Genomic DNA, 22,843 nt, shown 5'->3' on the forward strand with positions numbered 1-22,843 from the left:
GATTTGGGCCTTCGTGAGTGGTAAAACTAACTCGACCATAAGCTTGAATCTTAACTGAGTATCCCGTTTGTATGGGCTAAGGGGATGAAAATGTCCAAGATGAGGGTCATATGATGAGTAACTTCACTGTCCACAATCCAAGGAGTAGCTGCAGTACTCGACTGTGACGAGTGGGTCTTTGTAGTTACCTCGTCCGGATGCAACTTTTAGATGTGGATAAGACTTGCATCCTCAAATGTCTCTACGGAGATGATATGGGCCTCTCCAGACCTAACGTGACCTCTTGTATTGAGAACGATGTAGACTATGATGGTAGGGCTAACATGTGGCAACGTGGGTCTAGCCTCGCCATAGCCCCCTGCTTAGGGTTGCTACCACCCTGTCTCCCTTGCTGGGGGTTGCTCGACTGGGGGCGGGGGCCTAAGTCTTGGATTTTGGTGCTATGTCTCTTGCCTTTGATTGACACTCGTTGTCAAAGTGGCAAGTCTTTTGACATTGTTGACAATATCTATTCTTTTTAGGTACATTTTGCCACTCACATTTAAGAGAAGATTGGGTGTTCCCTTGGGTCTTACGAGCTTGATTTTGATGTTGATTTTGTTTATGCTTTTGCTTCTGAGTTGAATTTTGATTTTGTTTATCCTTCTCTTGCTACGTCTTCTTCTGAGAAGAAGCAACAAGAGCCTCCTTTGTAGAGGTCATACTATGAAATTGATCAAACAATTCAGTGTAACACAGTATAGCTGACAATGTGGGTATGGTGTTTTGTGAGATCACTTGTTGCACAAAAGGAAGTGTTTCCACGGTAGCTTGTTAAGGAACAATGTGACTTGATCGTTCAAGGACTTAGGAGTCCCCGTAGTAGAGAACTTGACGAGAAGTCAGCGATACTTTGCCAATTCAACTTTCAAGTCATTTGAGTTAGTCGTTTTAATGTTTTGGAGCTCATGGTCAAGATTTATGCACTGGGTCCTATCCCTAAACTCATAGTAGTCAGTCACAAGTGTACCCAATTCTCGGATGCTAAATCAAAATGTTGAAGTTGAGAATGAAGTTTAGACAATAAGCCCTATATCAACTCAACAATAGTGGAGGCATTCCTAGCCTTCCATGAGTAGATGACCTCATATGGAATAGGTGTGGGATCGGGTTAGTGTTTGAACCCTTGTACAATATCCCATAGGTTCTAGGAATAAGTGCGGGATCGGGTTAGGGTTTGAACCCTTATACAATATCCCATAGGTTCTAGGAGTCAAGGACATGTCTTCATCCCTCGGTCAGCATGGAGCCGCTTCCCGAGATCAAGTATAGGCATATCCTTATGGTTCTCGGTACCACACAAAGTCTGACATTCCTCCTATGCATTGTATGTTTTAATCATCTTTGTACTAGGGCGCTTGGGCAAGTGAACAATTTTTCCACGAGGGATACTGTCCAAGTGGCACTTGCTGCATAAGCATTGCATCTCCACCTCACTCTTCTCTTGTTCCTCTTTTTGGACTTGAGAGGGGGTGTTGAGAAACCCTTCACCCTTCACTCGTAGTTTCCGTTTCTGCGTTTTTGCGTTTTGCATTTAGGGTTTGCGTTTAGGGTTTGCATCCCTATTGAGGGAGCTCACGCTCAACCGCCAAGACCCACGGACTGCTTATTGTTTCAAGCGTTCCAAGCTGAGCACTAATGGCTACCTCTCACATAGCCGATGCGCCATCCATATCTATGGGTGTAGTGAGGTTATCTCCATGCCGATCGAGTTACCTCCTCTCCCGCGCACTCCGGTAGCTCCACGATCCAAGTGCAAGCTTCAAGCAAGCTCCATCCTCAAGCTCCACGCTCCAAGCTCCATAGCCGCGAGCAAGAGAAGAGAAGAGAAGAGAAGAAGAGAAAAGAAGATGGAGAGCTTCTCCTCCCTGGTTCCTTGCTCTCACACACTCACTCCCTCACACTCTCACACTCCCTCTCTCAAGCACAAGCTCAAGCAAGCAAGAAGAAGAAGAAGAAGAAGAAAAAGAGGAGAGCCACTTTTGGCCACACATAAGAATGAGCTTCTCATTCACTTTTTAACTTTATATACAAAACCCTAAATCCCTTTTGATCGGTCATCCCCTTATCCCCTTTTTTATATGGCCAGTCGTGGCCCAGGCCCTTTTTCCCATTGTCATTCTATCTTCCTAGCTTCCTTTCCACTGCCCATCTACATTTACAAATTGCACGGGTGAGAGCCCGGCACTCCTTAAATTAAATCATGATGCGCTTGCGCTCTTTTACAAAAGTATTGACTTGCGCTTTTCCTTGTGCGCCTTTTTCCCTTATTTAGGACTTTTCTGCGCTTTTTGTGTTTCTAGGTTTTTCCTAGTGCGCCTTCGTCTTTCGTTTCACTTTGCCTTGGCCTTTGTCTTCTGCTTTAGCTTTTCCAGATTTTCCACCTTGTTCGTCTGATGGTTAACATTACTCCCCTCCTAGACGAGTGCTAGTTCCATGGCACTCACCGTCGTAGGTAGCAGGCTTTGGCCTGCACTGAAGATGTGGGTGGAAGGGACATTGGTGGTTGCGGTGGAGGATTGTTGGTGGTGGTGTGGAGGAAGGTCATTGGGGGCACGTTGGTGGCCTAGGTGGCTGGTGGTAGGGTTGTTAGAGTTGGTGGTAGGGTTGTTCTTTGTTGGGGATTGCACTGATGGCCAGTACAAGTGTTGGTTTGTTGGGGATTCTACACATGACGATTCTTGGCGGGCTTGCAGGATGATAAAGGATAAGAATTCAGAGTTGGGTGTCGATGAAGAGCGAACGACACTGTCGTTGGAGTCTTCAATACCTGCAATTGAAAACCTCTCATAGTTGGGCTCTCCCTAGGGGTAGTTTTAGTCTTCTCTATCATGCATAAGACATAGTTCAATTAGTTTGGGAGATAGGTCGAACTCTAAGCAAGCTGAGAGTATTGTCCTGCACTTGAGGACCCAAATTGTATATATATTTCGGTGCAGATATTATATGAGTGCTCGTGCATACTTAGATATTACGTAGTTAGAAAACTGTGGGCTGGTTTCTCGTAACAATGTGTGGATGAAGCAAAGTTGTTCATGTTGAGAAGAAATACACGTGAAGGTGTATGAAACATCCTTTGCGTTGTGACTGCATGACGTAGCATAATTGAACACAAGGATACCGCACTTTCGGTAGCTGGGAGCTATTGGACTTGCTTGATGAGGATGGTGTACTTTTCATGGCCATTCGTGCGGTGCTTACCACAATTGATTGCAATGGTATTAAGGCAGAGTGCAAGAGGGAATCGTGCAAATGGGTTAGGGTGATAGGTTTAACCACAGGCGAGACAAGCTCCCTAGGTATGTCTTGCCCTTGATGTGCTCTGAACAATTGTGGGTGATACTAAAGGGCTAGGAGATTAGAGACGGAGCGAGCCGACCAAGGTCACTGGACGTATCTAATTTGAGGACCCCTAGGTGTTGTGCTGTGATCGTGGGTGCTTCATATGTTTTCGTTCTTTTTTTTTTTGCTTTTCTGTTTTTTTCTTTTCGGGTTTTTTTTTTTTTTTGGCTTGCCTGAGTACAACCATTGCAATATGTTGAGGCTATCAGCCTTTCAATGGGTTGGAAAATGTCAAGCTTGGAAGGGTCAGGAAATGGATATTATAGTGATGATTGTGTCCTAGCCTCGTTGTTAGTGAAGCAGTTGTTGAGATGGGGAGATACACTTAAGATAGTGCAACTCTCTTTGGAACGTGCAATGTTGGTACAATTTGGGATAACAGTTGTCGTGAGTGCCCGGCGTAGAGTGTAACCCAGAAAGAGGAAGTGGTTAAGATCATACTTTGGGCCATGCGACGTGGGCACTCGCAAGGGTGATTTTCACTTTCGGCAGCGTGGCTTTGTCGCAGCTCTTTGTGAGGTTGGCGATCTTGCGGTGACTGGGGCATTGAACATGTTCGTACGAAGACCTGCGTTGTCTTGCATCCACTTGTCACTTCATGAGAGTATGTGCAAGTCGCATGCATTAAGTACAACGAACAGTTGCAATCATATCAAGATATTACTTTATCAAAATCTTATGATGCTGATTGCGATGCATATTCCGGTGCTTGTTAAAGACGTGGCATATATTAGCAATAGGTAAGGAAAGTGTATACAGGTGGGGAGCCTGCCCCTTTAACCATTTAAAGACAAAAAGTTATGGCAAGATAGCCTTTGTTAAGTTGCTTATATATCATAGGGGCTACTCTATTTGCGCGAGGCGGGGTGAGTCCGGGTGGTCGGGCGGCTGAGGCTATGCTGGTGAGGGGCTCCTGTGAGGCTGGGCGGGAAAGATGTCGGCTGGGACCTGGATGGTGTAGTCCTTGGCCGCAACTGTTTCCAGAATGCATTTTAAACAATGCGTCAAATTCCTGCTTGTCTCGAGCTGTCCTCTCCTCTTTCGAGCACCCAGTGCCCGAGCGTCTGGTACGAGCCTATGCGGCTGGTGTTGCCACACCCCGTGTGCTCCCTTGAGCCCTTGTCCTCTTGGCTTGGGGGGTTTTCGGCCTGCGTCCTGGGTGGTGTCGTTTAGGGCCTCTTTTCGGCGCGTACCTCTTTAGAGTAGGCACGTAGCATTCTGGTGGGGGTGCTAGTGCCTTATGCTCTTTCCGACGGCGGAGAGCTTCCTTGCATGCCAGTTGCACTATGTGGTCCATGGCATCTACCATAGGGAGACCTGCAAAATGCGAACCAAGGATTAGGCCTCGAAGTAGGATAAAACTATTTGCATGGAAGGGATTATACAGTGGGTTATTAAGCGCATATGACGAGGAGGGGAGAGGTGAGCATGCAGTGTTTGTTGTAGAGGGATGGTCCCTATGATGATGTTCATTTTGCCTCCAGCCATTAGCAGATCTTGGCTTATGCTAAGTCGCATGGACTGGTTGTCATGGAGTAGGCCAGGGCTCATCCTCAGAAGGATAGACCGGAAAGGGGGAAAGGTGTATAAAAAGGGACGGTACCCCGTCTACACCATCAGAGATGTTGATTAGGGCTTCCTATGGCGGTAATGAGGGTTGCATGCCCTCCACCTGGAGGCGGGAATGGTCACACGACTTCTAAATGTGTGGGGAGAGGAGGACCTAGGGAGCTTAGCCTGTCAAACCTAACTCTTCTCCCTACGCTTGACTATCATTGCTTGTGTGTGTTGATATTGTCTATACAAGGTCACAAAATTCATTATTTATTTATATACATATTTACGAATCCATGTCACTTCACGAGGATAAAAGCCAATTGTAGACCTCCGGATTGTACTGGAGTGTGGCACACACATCTAGTACTCGTGGCAACTTACTCAATAACGATAGATATTTTGCAATATCGAGCAGCATGGAACCTTGTCCAAGTCTACTGGCAACATGTAACTCCTCCTCAGTGATAACCTTATCAGATAGAGAGTTCTCTTGGCTAGTTTCAGCTAAGTCCGTACCCCGAATGGCAGTTAGCACTCGAAAGGAAGTTGGTGCCACATAGGTTGGGTCTCTTTGAGACTGCTATTTGGCTAATCGCTCCTTTGAGACTGTCATAATTTGGGTTCCTAGTTCGGCCATTGCAACGCGGTTTTCAAACCAACGTTTTTCAAATTGACTTTGACCCTATGATTGTCGCTTTAGTTGCTCTATCTCTAAGAGGTTTAGTTGGTAGAGCACATCACTGAATGTTACAGTTAAGTGTAGTTCGTCGGCTTCCTCGTCATAGGTGAGTCGCATGGGTTCATGCAGGAGCCTATCATAGTGCTCATCAAGATGTTCTTGCTTTTCCCAGGATAGGGGAAATGGCAAGTATTCCCCGAGCTGCTTCTTGGGGAATGCACCCATGTTCGCAAAGATGTAGATACGTGCGAATACTTTGAGTTTAGCATCCAACTCAATTAAGCATTCTGCGACACTTCTATGTTCAACGAGGGCTTGCTCGGTTGCTTTCTCATGCAAGGTTCTAGGAGTTTCCCTAGGCTTTAGCATAGCTGGGGGACTCAGGTCTAGATGAGCAAGATTGGTCAACGCTAGGATTGCTTATGCTCTCGGGAATTGTGCGTTTTTCTTGAGGTTTTACTGTTATTTTGTCATGGTTCTCCTTGGATGTGGCTGGTATAGATTTGTCACCCTGTTGTGACAGTGCTGTATCCACTCTTGATTGGTCAATGTGAGTTCTGTTGTTGGTGGATTGAGTGTTGCAAGCAACCGTTGATGGTAATGGCTGCTTTGATTTTTCAGAACACACGGATGTGTATGAGGTTTCACCGCTATTAGGAGAGACATCAATGGGTTCATTGGTGGATGGACTCGATGCTTTATTCCTCAACTCTCCAGTGCTCTTGGTCTCAATGTTCTTGGGGTCCACAACCACCTGTAACTGCTGTTGTTTTCGCTGTTTTCTCCTCTTTTTCTTGGTCAGTGAAGGTGCATAACTTAATGACTCAGGGCCCTAAACTAGGTCAGCCGTTGATGTGCTTGGTAGGGCCTTAGTATTCTCTTTCTCTAGTGTGTCCTCATGGGACATAGCCGCGGCTTGCTGAATAGCCTCTCTAGGTTGTGAGGGTACAACTTCCTCTCTTTTTGGAGAGTCTAGCTCTTCAACCAATTCCCTTCTGTTTAACTCCTCCAACCTAGGCTTTAGGCGCTTTGGAAGTGCTAACCTCCTCCCTAGGTGAACTGCTAAGGACACGTTCCGCAAGGGTTGTTGTCACGGCCAAGGGCTGTGACTGCTGTGATCCCTGATTGGAAGTGGTAGAGGCTAGTCCAGTGGGTTGGCTAAGCTTGGTGGATTGTGATGTCAAGTCCCTAGGGCGATCGGAAGTGCCGTGTCTTTTGTTGCCCTTAGAGCATTCACTTGTGTAGATTGAGCATTAGTTGAGGTAGCCACGGTGGATTGCACAGGCGTATCCTCAGGTTGAGAGCTAAAAGTGGTATCATGTCCTGCCTCTTAGACATTTGGAAGCTCAGATTTAGATAGAGATTGGGAGTGAGCAGCTGCTCTTGACGATCACTGTTGTGCTTCCTGTGTCCGTTTGGAAAAAGAGGGTGTAGGAGATCTGGGACTCTTAGGTGGACTTGGCAGTGGCTGAGAACGATTTGCTCGAGGTTGTTAGACGATTGTGCCATTTGCTTTGTTGAGCAATTAGCCTTCTTACGAGCAGCGTTGTGCCTCTAGTGCTCATCATCCTCTTGGGAAGTCAAAAGCTCCTTGAGCACTAGTGGTCTTTGTGTACGCTCAATGGTTACATATGACATCTGCTTATCAAGCATGCTTGGCTGAGGCTTTTTCTTTTGAACACTCATGTTTGGTTTCTTGCCCCGTGACTTGGAATTTCTCTTAGATTTCCTCCTGTGCTTCGTTGCTTTTGATGCAATCTGTCCTTCAGCTGATAGAGGTGGTTTAGCAGGGGGTTTTGGTACCCAAATCCATCAGTTACCTGCATAATACCCTTGAGCACGTAGCAACGATTTGGATATCCATCTAGGTGTTGTATTGGCTTTCCATCGATGCCTTTGTCTATAAGGCTTGGGCTTCTTTTGGGGTCTTCTACGATATTTATAAGTCCAATGCCTGTCCTTGGCATTGGCTCCGGACCTTCTTGTTTCAGGCATGGCCTCACTCACTAGTTCTCGTTGTTCGACCTGTGCTTCTATCAACTCTTCCAATAAGTCCTTGCTCTCGTTAGCAGGCTTGACTGTTATGTCAGCACCTTCCTTGTCTTTCCCTCAAGGTTCGATGAGGTCACCCTTGCTAAAGGTTGTGACTATCCTCACACCCGGTAGTGTCAGGTATATCCTCTATGCTACATAGTTGGCCTCACACTTGGTCGCCCTTTTGAAGGGTCTTTCTAGGAGGGTTTCCTTGCCGCAATTAGCACTATTTGGAGGAACATGAAATAGGATAGGCAAGCTTTCAGTTTCAATTGTCGCAAGGATTTTGCGCTTCCCTATGAGTGCTTGTGGGTGTCCCCCATAAGAGCTAAGAGTTGCATTAGTCCGTGTGAGCTCTGGTTGGCCTAGTAGGGTCCATGCCTCATAGGTCAAGATATTAAAATCTGCTTCTTCATCAATTAGAGCATCGATAGTGTGCTCTCTTTTCGCGGTGAGTTTGATCCTAAGATAAGTAGGCAGTACCATGTCTTTATCTTCCGGGTCTTGGCTTATAAATTTAAGCCTTCTAACAAATTTCTTGGAGTCCCCAACTGTACAACTGAATGTGGATTCTCCACTGATGTCTTGCATTGCTTGTGCAGTGCTATTCAAGGTGTATCTATCGTTAGGATTGTCATATCTAGTCATTCTCGCTGTTGTAGCTTGATGTTGTTGCTTTCTGCGTTGACCAACCGAATGCAACACGTACGTGTTTTTGTAGTGTGGCCTTTTTGCCCTTGTTGGCTAGATTAGCCTATTGAGGTTCTAGGGTCTCTGGTTGTCTCTGTTCGGGTATGGGCTTTTGGTTGCTCTTTTGCAAGTGAGAATCCATGCTCGTATAGAGCCATTACTACACTAGGGTCCAACTTGGAGGACCTGTCACTTCGCGCGTTTTCTCTCCAATCTACTTGGGGGAGGTGCGGAGGGGATAGAGCCCTCTCTGCGGGGGTTCAGGGGGTTTATGGCTCAGCGGGTTGTCTCTAGGACTCTAGGTCTCGCGATAGCCTACGCAAACTGCGAAGCGGTTGCGCCTTACGATTTTGTCTATTCCATGCGCCAGAATGGAGTTTTGAGCGACAGGAGGACTTGCGACAGGTTGTGCGGCTGAGCTCTAGCTGGGTCTGGTCAAAATTTTGGAAAATTTGGAAAAGTCCACACTCGGTCCAACTTGTCCGAATTGTAGGGGTTGAGGGCCGAATGGACGACTCGGATAGGGTGGACTCGGACGGGCCGAAAAGGTCCACTTGGATAGGGTCACTCGGACGGGCTGAGGGAGTCTACTCGGACGGGCCAAGGCACACAAGCCGAGGGCCGAACAGGTTTGTCCAAGGGCCGAGTTTTGCGCGGGCCGAGGGCCGAATTGGGTCGCTCGGAAGGGCCGAGTGGTGGGCGTCCGAGTCGAGTGGGGGCAGAGGGCCGATTCTCAGACTCGGCCCAAAATCGCCGTTACTCGGACGGGCCGAGCGTGATGCGATTTTTTGCCATACTTCAAAGAATTCGTCGCGCCGAGCAATCGAGGGCTTTCTACTTGCTGAGCACCTCCAAATCCAACCTACTCATGTAGGGGAAGCTGTGGAATTACCTAGGCTGGGCAAATAACTCCTGGATGGCCAGATCGAAGTGGATCTACGCGACGAAGCATTCTCCCTCTCTCCTGCTCTCCTGAAACCTTGCTATACACAATGTGGCCTTTCTTGCCACTCCTGGCCCCTTATCACCCTGCCCAAGCCTGTACTCACCTTAGTCTTGCCTCCCTTACTAACATTTAACCCAAAATTTCATTTTTAGCCATTCTTTTCCCTGTTTCAGTCTGTTATACAGCAACAGAAAACCCTACTCTTTGCTCCAATGTTTTGCTCCTATCGTTCCTAAATGCAAGAAAAAATCATAAGGAAAATACCTCCACTACTCCATCATACTTTATCAAGTTCAAAACAACAAAAACCTACTTGCTAAGGAGATCGAATACCTCTTCAAACTCCCCGCTTCCTACCTATCTACCTCAAGCACCGGTTCGGGGAAAACCCTACTTCAATACTCGATTTGAAGCGCGCAAGCGCTCAAGGCTTGAATTCGTTGGTTCCGGCAACGGAACCAAAATGTGGAGGGAGCTCACGCTCAACCGCCAAGATCCACAGACCGCTTATTGTTTCAAGCGTTCCAAGCCGAGCACTAATGGCTACCTCTCACATGGCCGACGCGCCATCCATATCTACGGGTGTAGTGAGCTTACCTCCATGCCGATCGAGTTACCTCCTCTCCTGCGCACTCCGGTAGCTCCACGATCCAAGTGCAAGCTTCAAGTAAGCTCCATCCTCAAGCTTCACGCTCCAAGCTCCATAGCCATGAGCAAGAGAAGAGAAGAGAAGAGAAGAGAAGAAGAGAGGAGAAGATGGAGAGCTTCTCTTCCCCGGTCCCTTGCCCTCACACACTCACTCCCTCATACTCTCACGCTCCCTCTCTCAAGCACATGCTCAAGCAAGTAAGAAAAAGAAGAAGAAGAAGAAGAGGAGAGCCACTTTTGGCTACACACAAGAATGAGCTTCTCATTCACTTTTCAACTTTATATACAAAACCCTAAATCCCTTTTGGGCGGTCATCCCCTTATCCCCTTTTTTACATGGCCGGTCGTGGCCCAAGCCCTTTTTCCCATTGTCCTTCTATCTTCCTAGCTTCCTTTCCACCGCCCGTCTATATTTACAAATTGCACGGGTGAGAGCCTGGTGCTCCTTAAATTAAATCATGATGCGCTTGTTCTCTTTTACAAAAGTATTGACTTGCGCTTTTCCTTGTGCGTATTTTTCTCGTATCTAGGACTTTTCTACGCTTCTTATGTTTCTAGGTTTTTCTTGGCGCACATTCGTCTTCCGTTTCACTTTGCCTTGGCCTTTGTCTTTTGCTTTAGCTTTTCCAGATTTTCCACCTTGTTCGTCTGACGGTTAACAAGCCCCAAAAAGGAGCGCCATCCTAGACTGACTTTGTCTATTTATATGCCACTCTCTCATTCATTCCTACGGCTGATTCATTCAGTCCGTTACCTCTTCTCTCCAGCCTCTCCACTACCTTCACACCCCTTTAGGAGGACATTGCGGTTCATGGTTCGTGGCTGTCTTCATCATCTTCCTTGTGCTACGGCACCCTTGTTCCCTTGTATCACATTCACTCCATGATTCAGAACTTCATCATTCCATTCATCAGGATTTTTTTTCTCTCTTCTCTTCTCTTCTCCATGTTTGCCGAGTTTACTTTGTGTTCCTCCCTGCAAACCCTACTGTCTTGCTGGCACGCCATCTTTTGACACGTGGAGATTGCTTTAAACCATACAAAGCCTTTTTCAGCTTGCATACCAAGTGTTTAGATCCTTCAATTGTAAAACCCATAGGCTGTTGAACATACACATCTTCCTGAAGTTCCCCACGAAAAAATGCGGTTTTAATGCCAAGCTGGTGCACAATCCAACCATAATGGGTGGCCAATGCAACCACACACTTGATAGTGGTCATACGAGATGAAGGAGCAAATATCTCGTCATAATTAATGCTCTTCTTTTGCACATAGCCTTTTGCCACAAGCTTGGCCTTCTACTTATCGATGGATCCATCCGCTTTTCTTTTCAGCTCATAGACCCATTTAGTACCATTGACTTTCTTTCCAACAGGCAATGCAATTAAATCCCATGTTTGATTCTTTATGACAGAATCATATTCAACTTGCATTGATGCCATCCAATGCACATTATGTTGTGCATTCTCAAAACAATCAAGCTCATCATCATCAAGTGTGTTTGCTGCCATAACAAACTCCATAGCATTAGCATGCTCATGCAAAGGTGTTTGTCTGTGAGTATGACTAGCAAGAGGAGTATCCAAATGACTGTCATGCAGAGTTTGCAAGTACCATCTAGGTATATGTCTAGCCTCCTGATTGTGTACATGCTCTTGATGAACCTCATGCTCAACATCTTGCTAAATATTGAAATCAGCCATAGGTTGAATTTTTGCATTATCTAATGGAGTAGCTGGCTTAACATTTTGTTCATTTAATGAAGCTCTAGTTGTATCACCAAAAGAAATAGGTAGCATCCCTTTAAACACATCGTTTGCAGCCTGATATGTGTCATAACCAGCAAGAGATAATTCTGATTTTTCATTAAAATCACATCTCTACTGACAAAAACTTTCTTTGAAACAAGATCATACAATCTGCCTTATTGTCCAACTTCTTTGTCAATACTTTGGAAATATGAGCATATGCAGGACACCAAAAAGTACGAAAGTGACCAGTCGAAGGCTTACAACTGTTCCAAGCTTGAAAAGGCGTTATCTTTTTCAGTACCTTAGTAGGGCATCTATTCAATGCGTGACAAGCACATATAACTACTATCTATCTAAAATCCATGTTGCAATTTTTTAGCTTTCAGTATACATCTGGTCATCTCCATGAGTGACCAAATCTTTCTTTCTGCAACTCTATTCTGTTGTGGAGCATATGTAGTAGTATATTGATGTGCAATGCCTTTTTGCTTCAAAAAGCAATTCAGCAAGGAAGACATATATTTCCCTACTTGGTCCGAACGAAGAGTCTTAATCTCAAAGGTAGATTAATTTTCCACAAGTGCAGCAAAAGCCAAAAATGCATCATACACTTTTGACGTTTTTACCAATGAATAAACCCAATAAAAACGTGTAAAGTCATCAATGAAGGTGACAAAGTAATAACAGTCACCCAATGACTTTGTTTGCATGGGTCCACATACATCTGAATGCACAATCTGCAACCTGCCCGTCGCTTTAAAAGCAACATCACGAGGAAAAGAAAACTAATGCGTTTTTTCCAAAATGCATCCCTCATAAATGTGCTGAGGAGGTCTCTCCAAGAGAGGTAAGCCTTCCAACATTTGAGTGTGCTACATAAGCATCAAATTGCCATAGTTCACATGCCCCATGCAAGCATGCCATAACCTTGCTTGTGACATAGCAAGAATAATAGTAGATGCCAAATAAACTGAGTGATCAACAGAATGAGCACCTAACTCATAATTATCCATGACCATGCATTTATCATTATCAAAAGTGACTTGCATTTCACATTTTTCTAAAGAAGAAATGGATATCAAATTCTTTTTTATCCTTGGCACATATAAAGCATCTTGCAAACGGAGAGTAGAGCCATCAATGGCTTTTAGGACAATCTCTTGAACACCTCTAATAGGATAAGATGCATTGTTGGCACACTGCATTGATTTGCCAACAGGAGCTGTAACAACAGAGGTAAACAAATCCCTATGGGATGTAATGTGCTTAGAATCACCAATGTCAAAGAACCAAGTGCTAGCATTCTTTGTAGAGCTAAATGCTCTATTTGCCCAAGAAGAATCATAACTGCAAGTGTAAAAATAGTAGTCACGATCATCGACGAATGACATGGAATTTGTGACAGTAATAGGAGAAGGTGTATCTGGAATTGACATCCCAGACTCATTTTTCTCATTGGCAATGCGTTTCTTGTATTTTGTGATATAATGACCTAGCTTCTTACAATAGTGGCACTTGCCCTTCTTGGCTTGTGTGCCCCCTGCTTCTTGTTGTTTTGTGAAGTTCGAGAACTTTCAGAACTCTATGGAGCATTCTTGGATTGATTGACCTTGCCCTTTTGTCTTGCCATAAAAACTTGTTCCAAAGCTATAAGATCCACCCCACTATTCTTTCTTGTTTGCTCCTCTTTCAACAATAAGCCAACCAACTGAAGAAAAGTGGATGCGTAGAAATTTGCATTGTAAGTTTCAATGCTGTATGGAAGGCCAAATAAGAAGGTGTCAAAAAATTCAAAGTCATAGAGATTATTTGAGCATGAGAGTAATACTCATTTACATTCATCAACTGTTTGTGTAAATCTTGAATTTTATAAGGGTGATCTTACATAGCATCATCTTCTTGCATCTTCACATTTTTGAGCTCCTTCTCCAAAAAAGGAATGCGAGTATAATTTTTTCCAGCAAACATATGCTCAAGTGTAAGCCATGCTACTCGTGAAGTAGTAGTAGACTAGATATGTGGGATTATAGACTGTTGAATTGTCAATGCAATAAGTGACCATGCTTGGGCATTCCTAGTGTCCCAAGCCTTCTGTGCGGATGTTCTTTGAGTTGGTGGCTGAATGGGAGCTTGCCCTTGACTATGGCCTCCTTGTGGAGGAGTTGTAGGAGCCATATCACCAAGACAGAGTTCTTCCCCATTGACATAATCCCAAAGATTTTTTGCAACAAGCACATTCTTTATCATGAAGGACTGTAGAGAATAGTTGTTGCCATCCAATCTATCCTCTTTTGATACATAAGTGAAGACATCACTCCGTCCTTTATTAGCCATGATAAATGTCACTCTTTCAACTGCACGAGTGATAACAAAAGCTGGCCTGACTTGGAAATCTGCAAATTTTCAGAAGTTACAGCGAATGCCAAGGTGCAATCAAGTAAATCGTGTCACTCACTAGTAGTGTCTCAATGTGCTGAAAATTTTCAGATTTCAGCAAGGAACACACTGCCCAATTCAAAAAAAGTGCTCAGGAGCACTAAAACACAAAAGCGCTAAAATTTGACTGTCCAATGTGCAAGATTTCAGTCAATTTCAGACTGAAACTTTAGTACATATGCCAGTGTCTGCCAAAAATACAAAAGCCTCCCTGTCCACCAGGTTGCCCAGCTGGCCGCTAGACTCGGCAGGGCGACCTGCAAGGAGGCGGCTATTGGCTGGATAGGTGGGCATTGGTTGGGTAGACGTTGAACTTGCGGCACAAAGAGCTGGCTGCTGTACCCTTGGCGAGCGAACCGAGTAGCCAAGATGAACCTTGCTCTAATACCACTTGTTGATTGTGATAGCTGCAAGCAACTTAGCTCAGCTTGAGAGCGTGTAGACAGTAGAGAGAGAGAGAGTACAGTGCTTGACACTTGATTGATTAGAAAGTGTGTAACTCAAAGTACAAAAGTACAACCCTTAGACTTTAGGGTTGTGTAAGTGGCTTAAGGTGCATTCGCACATGAAAGTGTATAATGTGCAGTAAGTGACCGAGTTGTGTAACATAAATACACAAATAAAGAATAGTGTGACTTGGGGAAAAAACCTCTCTTATGGAGAGTAAAAAGTGCCCCAATGTCCTATGTGCGGATCACACACACTTTTGTGTGAGTGTAGGCGTGAGTAAAACCCAACAGATTGGCTCAAAAATGTCTCATTGGACAACTTGAAGAAGAGGTCTACATACACCAACTAGATAGCTATGTTGCAATAGTTGAAGTTCATTTGGTATACAAGCTAAAAAAGAGTCTGTATCAATTAAAGCAAGCTCCAAAAGCTTACTATAGAAGAATAGTTGACCATCTCAAATATCTAGGTCTTGTGGACTTGATTGTGTAGCCTTGCATAATGCAAGAACTAACACTCGAACTCATAGAAGGTCGGCAATGAGGGACACAAGATAATGTGCTGAATGAAATGGAAGTATCTTTTAGGCAGCTTGTTTAAGAAGAATGTGACTTGTTCGTCGTCTAACTTTGGTGAGCCAGTAAAGGAGTGGGTTTGATTCATATGACTCAAAGGGGTTATATGAACTTGACATTGGGCTTGGCTGTGATGAAGAAGATGGAATGCCAGTAGTCCCAAATGTCATATATCCTCCATGATTGGAGAGATGATCAGTCTCATTGCATCATCCATCCCCATGATTAATTGTAGTCACACACTATGCACAGAATTACTAAGCATTCACTTCATACACATCGAATTAAAGCAATGTCTGCGATTTCTGCAATTTACAGTTCTTTGGAAAAAATTCTTCTCTTCTTTTGCTTCTCCACTCTTCTAGGCATCATTTAGTGAGCATGGACTGGATTGGATTGGTGGCTTGAGAGCTTATTTATTTGTAAAGTTTTGATCTACCCTTTAACTTACTCAAGAGTTTTGGATATTGGAAATCACTTATAGTCCCAAGTCAAATAGGTTGTTTTCAATCTTTGGTCATCTTCAGTTATGCACTAATGTATTTATATGTTTATATGTTTATTTTGCGTACTAATATTACCTCAACTATGTATCCTTGTCTGATAATTTGGGTTGTCAGCCCCCTTCTTTTGACTCTGTCTATTCTCTTGTGCATGTATGTGTCTTGCAAGTTCTATTAGAGACCTGCCTTGAGTAGGTAATGAGGCAGTTGTTGACCCATGTGATTCTGTACTTACCTCAGTGAAGATTAATATTGAGATTTTTAAATGGAATTTCTTTTCCTGAAAAGAGGAAATCAGATCCTTCAATGGTCCTTATCTCAGTGCTCTATTGTTGCTCAATGTCTTTTTTTCTTAACAAGTGTATTTACAAGAACCTTGGTCATTGGAACATTTTCCTCTAGATTACTCTTGCCCAATGCCCCTTGTAAATGTCTACTTATATTACAATTTCTTATCATTACTTTTCATCTCTCTTGTGAGTGACATGCATACTTTAATGTGCCATGTTAGCCCATTGATGTGTTAAGTCCAGACATTTGTATCAATACATTTGCATGTCATGGCCATTAATGTGCATTGCATCAATGGAAATGAGGGCCTAATGGTCAATTTGTTATTGGGATTCTCCTTATGGCAAATAATTTTAAACAGCTTTCTGTTGATTGCCTTGTCAAGTTTTTTAGTCTTTGAAAATTTGGGCTTCTTTTCCTTGGGACAATTCTCCTTTATCTATTTCACTATCAAACATGTGTGTCTCAGTTTGACTCAAAGTCACATATACAACACTTCTCTTTGGGTCTCAACCAAGGTAAGTTTATATTTAACTAAATTATACACATGTTATTTTGAGGGACATGTTCTTTTGAAGTTCCACTCGGCAAACATGCTTTTATTGTGTGTGGAAGTTTTAAGTTTTGAAGATTGGACATATGTTTCAACATTACCTTGAAAAATATTATTCAAATGCCTGTTAAACTTTCAAGACAATTTCTCTGATCTGCTTTGATTTGATGTATGATAATGTATACCTCTCAGTCATAACAGTTTCTTAATTTATTAGGGAGATGTTTGGAGAAGAAAATGTGGGTCTTGTCACTGGAGATGCAGCTGTAAATACTGATGCTTCCATTCTGATAATGACAACAGAGATTTTGCGTAATATGCTCTATCAGAGGTACTTGGTGTATTTATGTGTTTTAAAGTTTGCTCAGAAAATGATGTTATATAAGTCGATTTGTTTTGAAGTTTACAAAGATACATGATAGTGTGTCTGACATGTCTTTTCCATAGAAACAGGGAATGCCTGTTCCGGGCCTTAGGAACGGATTAACGCGTTCCGGCATGTGTCTACCAGCGAAACACCCATGGAACGTTCTTGCCCGTTCCCAGCCCCGTTCCAACCCTGTTCCGAGCTGTTCCAGCAGCCGTTCCTTGGATTCAGACTGCACTATCCCTTGGATTTGGGGCCCTGGTCCCTGGATTTGGGGCAAAAAATATTCAGCCGTTCCCTAGATTTGGGGCATTGGTCTTGGTTGCAATGTCTCCAATTTTAGGGCATTTCAGATCAAGCATTGCCCCAAATTTGGGGCTTTTTGAGCAAGGATTTGGGCCATGGAATTGGCTGCAATGTCCCCAAAAGGATTGCCCAAAATTTGGGGCTTTTTCAACAAAGATGTGGGGCATTGGACTTGGCTGCAATGTCTCCAATTTTGGGGTATTTCAGGTCAAGCATTGCCCCAAATTTGGGGCTTTTTCAACAAGGATTTGGGGCATGGCATTGACTGCAATGTCCGCAAATTTGGGGCATTTCCAATGGGTTGACTGAATTATATATGTATATATGCCGTTCCCGTTCCCCAATCCTAAGCATTCCCCTTGTTCCGAGGGGTCCCATTCCCGTTCCTGTTTCCCATTCCTGGTAACTATGGTCTTTTCCCTTTGTCACAAGCATACTATGGACTATTTCTTGAATAGTCTTGTTCATGCGCTTTTCAAGACCATTCTAGTGTGTGGGTGTATGCGGCAGTCAACTGATGCTTAATACCCCGTTCATTGCAAAACTGCTCAAATGCCTTAGAGACATTCACCCCCATTATCAGACCTCGGGCATTTAAGCCTATACCTAGACTAGTTCTCAACAAGGGCAACAAAGTGCTTAAATGTAGCCAGAATATCCGATTTCTGCTAAATAGGATAGGCCCAGACCTTATGTGAATAATCATAAATAAATGTTACAAAATATTTTGTGGCATTCAATGATTGACAAGGCAGGGGACCACATACATCGGAATGCACAAGACCCAGAGGACCACCATGTGCGTAGAGCTAGATTGAGTACAATGCTGCTGTTGCCATAGATAAGTCACATTTGAGAGAGTTACAATTGTCAGATGGCACATTTGAAACAAAAAGAAAACAATTTCTAGAAAAAAAGGAGGATCAGTTTAGGGAGACAGGATATAAGTACCATCCACATCAAAAATGTGCATCTGATCTATGCCTGTTGCTTGACAGAAGCCATCTTGCTTAATTGTGTCTTAGGGTCATGATAGGGTCTTGACTGCCCTCTTTCTAATATAGGTTTGATGGCATGTGTAATTAACATATATTGTGGTCTAGATGCAAAGGATGGAAATTTATCTTTGCCTTGCTAGTTTGTTGGCACTAGGTAGTGGCACTTAAATGAAGTTTAACGTCCTTTAGTGGTAGCCGTTGACTTGGAGTAAATAGAGATGGTTCTTTTCTGCACAGCAACAAGGTACATAACTGGCCAGAAAATTTCGATTTTTTGATTTTAAAGAATTCAGGTAAAAATTAGTAGGAGATGACATCTTCATTGATTTGGTGATTTATGGCATAAATATCTAAAAGATAGCATCTGTAAAAGTAAACCTCCTACTCTTCAATCCAAAGCATACCTTCATGTAGCAAAACTCTTTAACTTGTCAGGTGTAGTGAATTCTTACTGATCTGTAATCTATGATAACAATGTGAGATACATCACTATGTGAGAATATGCCCACTCCCTTGTCTAGGGTTTCAATATTCTGCAGGTCTCTCAATGCAAGATCATGCGTAATTTCTTGCCAGAAATTTCAAAATATGGATAGCATTATAAAACAGCTAACTGTTGCCAATGTTCCCCTGCTAATATATTGGTTTTGTTGAGACTTATCATGATCCTATGTTGCCTGGATTGTATACCCAAGCCTTGCACAAATCCACTCTTTTGAGTAATTTTATCTTATAGCAATCATTATATTTTCATATTTTCACTCTTATGAGTGAATCAATGGTGATTTTATCTAATTGTAAGCACGAAATTGTCATATTATCACTCTTTTTAGCAATTTATCTATTATGAGTATGATATTGTCATATTCATAAGTTTTCTAGATCTGATTGGTGCAAAAGGCTAAGTTGCATCAAATGGGTCTGCTATAGAGCCACTAATAATAGTGCTTGAACTGAGATATAATTATGGTGCATTAACGTCTAATTCATAGCTATGTGGAATGGACAGAACAAGGGCTATGAACGCCGGAATGCCGTTTCATAACAGAGGGGAACGGGAAATGCGTTCCAACACGGAGGAACATTCCAAGCTTTGCATGTCACAACGTTCCTTGATTTGGAACATTCCAACCAGGTGTTGCCTATTGGGAGTGGTGCGTTCCAACCAAGCGTTCGCACTGCCACCTTCCTCAAGATGGAACATTTTTGGCTAGTGTTCCTTGTTGGGAATGTGGCGTTCCAAGTCCACCTTGTGGCCCCTTTTTCGATTTGGATTCCAAAGACTTATTGACATTTTTTTTTCGTCTCTTCCAGTGCGCTTTTTGTCTTCTCTCTCTCCCCGCTTGGTTGTTGACTCCGCCGTGGCCCGTGAGTCGTGAGTCAGTTGCTGTAGTTTGCGACTCTACTGCAACCGGCTCGAGAGTGTTGAGTCACAAGTGGACATCCGATACACACACACACACTCTCTCTCTCTCTTTCTCTCTCTCTCTCTCTCTCATCTTAGCTCAACCAGGGCAAGCAGCTAGCAGTGAGGCTTGAGCACACACACACATTCAAAGTTTCTCTCTCCTGCTTCTGCCATCACGCCATCGATGCCCACTCGGACCAACCGCTCGTCCAAATCCCTGACACTCCTCGTCCGAGTCCACTCACAATCGGATGCCCTCTCGTCCGACTCTGCCATGTGGACTAAACCCCTTGTTCGAGTCCCCACAACCAGACGTCCCTTGTCCGAGTCCCCGCCCTCGTCCGACTCGGACACTGCCCCGAACGCCCCTCGTCCGAGTCCCCGCACAATCGGACGCCCCCTCTCCACGTGTCCACGCTCCTCGTCCGAGCAGTCGCCATCCCTCCTCTCCCCCCCCCCCCCCCCCCCGCCCTGCTACAGGCCTCCCTCACGCCCCGGACTCGGCACGTCAATACCCGACTTTTCCGCCACCTCCCACCACCGCCCATCACGCATCCGCCACCACAATGAGGCCAGATGCACACATCCCCTGAGGAAGGGATGGGCTCGAACAAGACATCCCCGTCATGAGGCAACCACAAAAGAGGGGAGAAAAATGAGAAATACTCAGCGATTTGGAGCAGCATTGACAAGGTGACAGACTACCACACAAGGAAAGGCACGGAGGCCCTCCGAGATGTATGCAAGGCGCATGACCAAGACATCAGCAACATCAAGGAAATCATGGCAGCAATGTGCGCGGAAACGGCACACCAAATCAAGGAGGAAATAAGCACGAAAGTACAAGAATGGAAGAACGAAATCTATGCCGAGATCACATCACACTTCACCTCCTGGAAGGTGGACATTGAAACGTCCCTCCAGGAGAGAAATAGGGTGATCGAAGAACTGAGGCACGAGCTCGATGAATATAGAAACCAGCTGGACCTACTCAAGAAGGAGGAAGGAGAAATCACCGAAACAACGCCCACCAAGGTGCAAACCGAGATCAACGAGCTAAAGACACAAGTAACAAAGGAGCTCAACACATGGGCGAATATAGTGAAACAAGCACAAGCCGAAGTGGCCGAGAACTCCAAATGGATTGAGGTAGCCAAGAAGTCACCAACAAAGAAGGAGGAGTTTGTGAATGCAGCACTAGAGGAGGAGAAAAGGAGAAAGCTTAGAGCGCTCCACATCCGGGTGGTTGGATGGAAGGAAGGGGATAGCCCCCTGGCAGACACCAAGCAGATATGTGAAAAGCTGGGAGTAGAGGACCCTCAAGTAGTGGAGAATGCATGGCGCGTAGGGAAAGATCTCACCAAGGGAAGGCCTCTTATTCTCAAATTTGCCAACTTAGAATCCAGACGAGCCTTCCTCTCTAAAAGGACAGCTCTAAAAGGAGAAAAAGTCTACCTGGAGGATGACCTCACACCCGCACAGGTGGCACACTGTAAAGAATGCATGCCACAGATCCTGGAGGCTCGCAAAGCTGGAAAATGGGCAGTATACAGAGATGGTCATGTCATCATCACAGATAAACGCCAATGACGGGGCGCGGCCTATGAGACCCACCTGAGGTTTGCAGTGTGGAACTGCATCGGAGCTATGAAAATAGATGCAGGATTATTCCAGGAGACTTTCAGCGGCAAGGACATCGTCCTCTACACAGAAACCCACCAAAGCCCAGGCACCTACTTACCAGAAGTGAGGGGATATAGATGGGAGACGGCATGCCGCCCTAGAGCCCGAACAAAAGGAGGGACCAGAGGGTCCGGAGGGGTGGTTGTGTTGTACAGGGAGGAGTTACAGCCCATGGTGCAATTCATGCGGAAAGATGAGGAAGCCCGGTTCATGTGGATCCGGATACACACAGAACGCCCCCGAGACATATACATGGCGGTGTGCTATTTCCCACCAGCACACTCCCCATACGCACCACCAAAGGGCGAGTCACCATACCTACCACTGTACGAAGATATCATGCACTACTCCAGCTTGGGGGATGTCATGTTGGCCGGAGACTTCAACGCATGCACAGCACAGAGGCAGACCCCCTTCTTCGAGAGCGAAGACCACATGTACAAAGAGATCGCACCGCAGGAGATAGGACTCAACCGGGCATCACAGGACACAGCTGAATGCACCGAATATGGTGAACACCTACTGGCGTTGTTACGCGAGCGGTGATCGAGAGCAAGCCTCACTCACAACCCGATAACGAGACATTAAGGAGTGCCGGTTGGGGTAATTGACTTTGTGGGATGCACAACATAACTCGAAAAATTCAAATATTCGACAATACACCACGAACCACACACGAAAACAAGATAATACACAATGCCTCTTATAGATAAAAAAAATTCAAAACTCGTATGCGGATAGAGCATCACACAACTACACAATGAGAATACCAATACTTCGAAAACAAACCAAGATAAATATATTCTCGTACCTTAACAACCTTGAGCCGGTGCTCGGCGCTTTGACACCCAAAAGCTCCAACTTCCAAATTAGCATGACAAGAGCTCACTCTAGTATGCGATCCTCCTCTCTCCTCTCTCACATAATACAATTGTACAAGAGGGGGAAGGCCCTTAACTCTCCAATCTCCTCTCCTTATATAGTTTTTTATCCACACTCACACACATTAGGCTTTTTGCTTTCAGCTTTTGGCTTTTGCTTTTCTACTGCTTTTCACTATTTTCGTTTTTTCTGCTTTATGCCTGTTTGTAACTTGTTTGGATCATAACTTCGTCATTTGAGATCCGAATATAGACATTCGGGTACTTAAAAAGATCGGAACGCATCTGATCGATAAGCCAACGCGGGCAGAATTACGAAAATCCATCAAAATCGAGCAAAAATTTCGATATTCGTAAATTTCATCATTTTTCTCCATCTTTTAACTTGGACGACTTATTCCCTTCCTTGGCCTACTGTTCTTGTGATTGCATACACTTTCAACACACATGTCCTCTTTTTCTTCAAGAAATACTCGCTGACGATGTAAAACGTATGATCTTTTCCTTTGATCCTTGAGTCTTCAAAATAAATATTCTCTAGATATGAACCTGTTTTTTTAATGCTGTGTGCCCTAACAAGAATATGCTATGAAAGAGAACTCCGTGCCCAATCATTCATGATTTGGAAAAATATGCAATGTTGGATCCATGATATGCAACCAATCAATCGATGCTACACGCAAAAATATGGATGCATTGGAAGAATT

The 22,843-nt window shown here is 44.4% G+C and overlaps 1 protein-coding gene across 2 annotated transcripts in view; it reads left to right on the top strand.

Moving 5' to 3' along the window:
- The window catches only part of EMB25 (DEAD/DEAH box helicase), a 213,783-nt gene that overhangs the window by 42,114 nt on the left and 148,826 nt on the right, over positions 1 to 22,843 (top strand). For both annotated transcript variants that reach the window (XM_087676228.1, XM_087676227.1), the window contains exon 3: positions 16,711 to 16,824. In XM_087676228.1, coding sequence (XP_087532354.1) covers positions 16,711 to 16,824 — 114 coding nt within the window. The remainder of the gene's footprint in view (positions 1 to 16,710; positions 16,825 to 22,843) is intronic.

This window comes from Lygodium microphyllum, chromosome 4 (genome assembly GCF_053477565.2).
Source record: "Lygodium microphyllum isolate KBCC chromosome 4, Lygodium_microphyllum_v1.1.10, whole genome shotgun sequence".
Classification (NCBI taxonomy): Eukaryota; Viridiplantae; Streptophyta; class Polypodiopsida; order Schizaeales; family Lygodiaceae; genus Lygodium; species Lygodium microphyllum.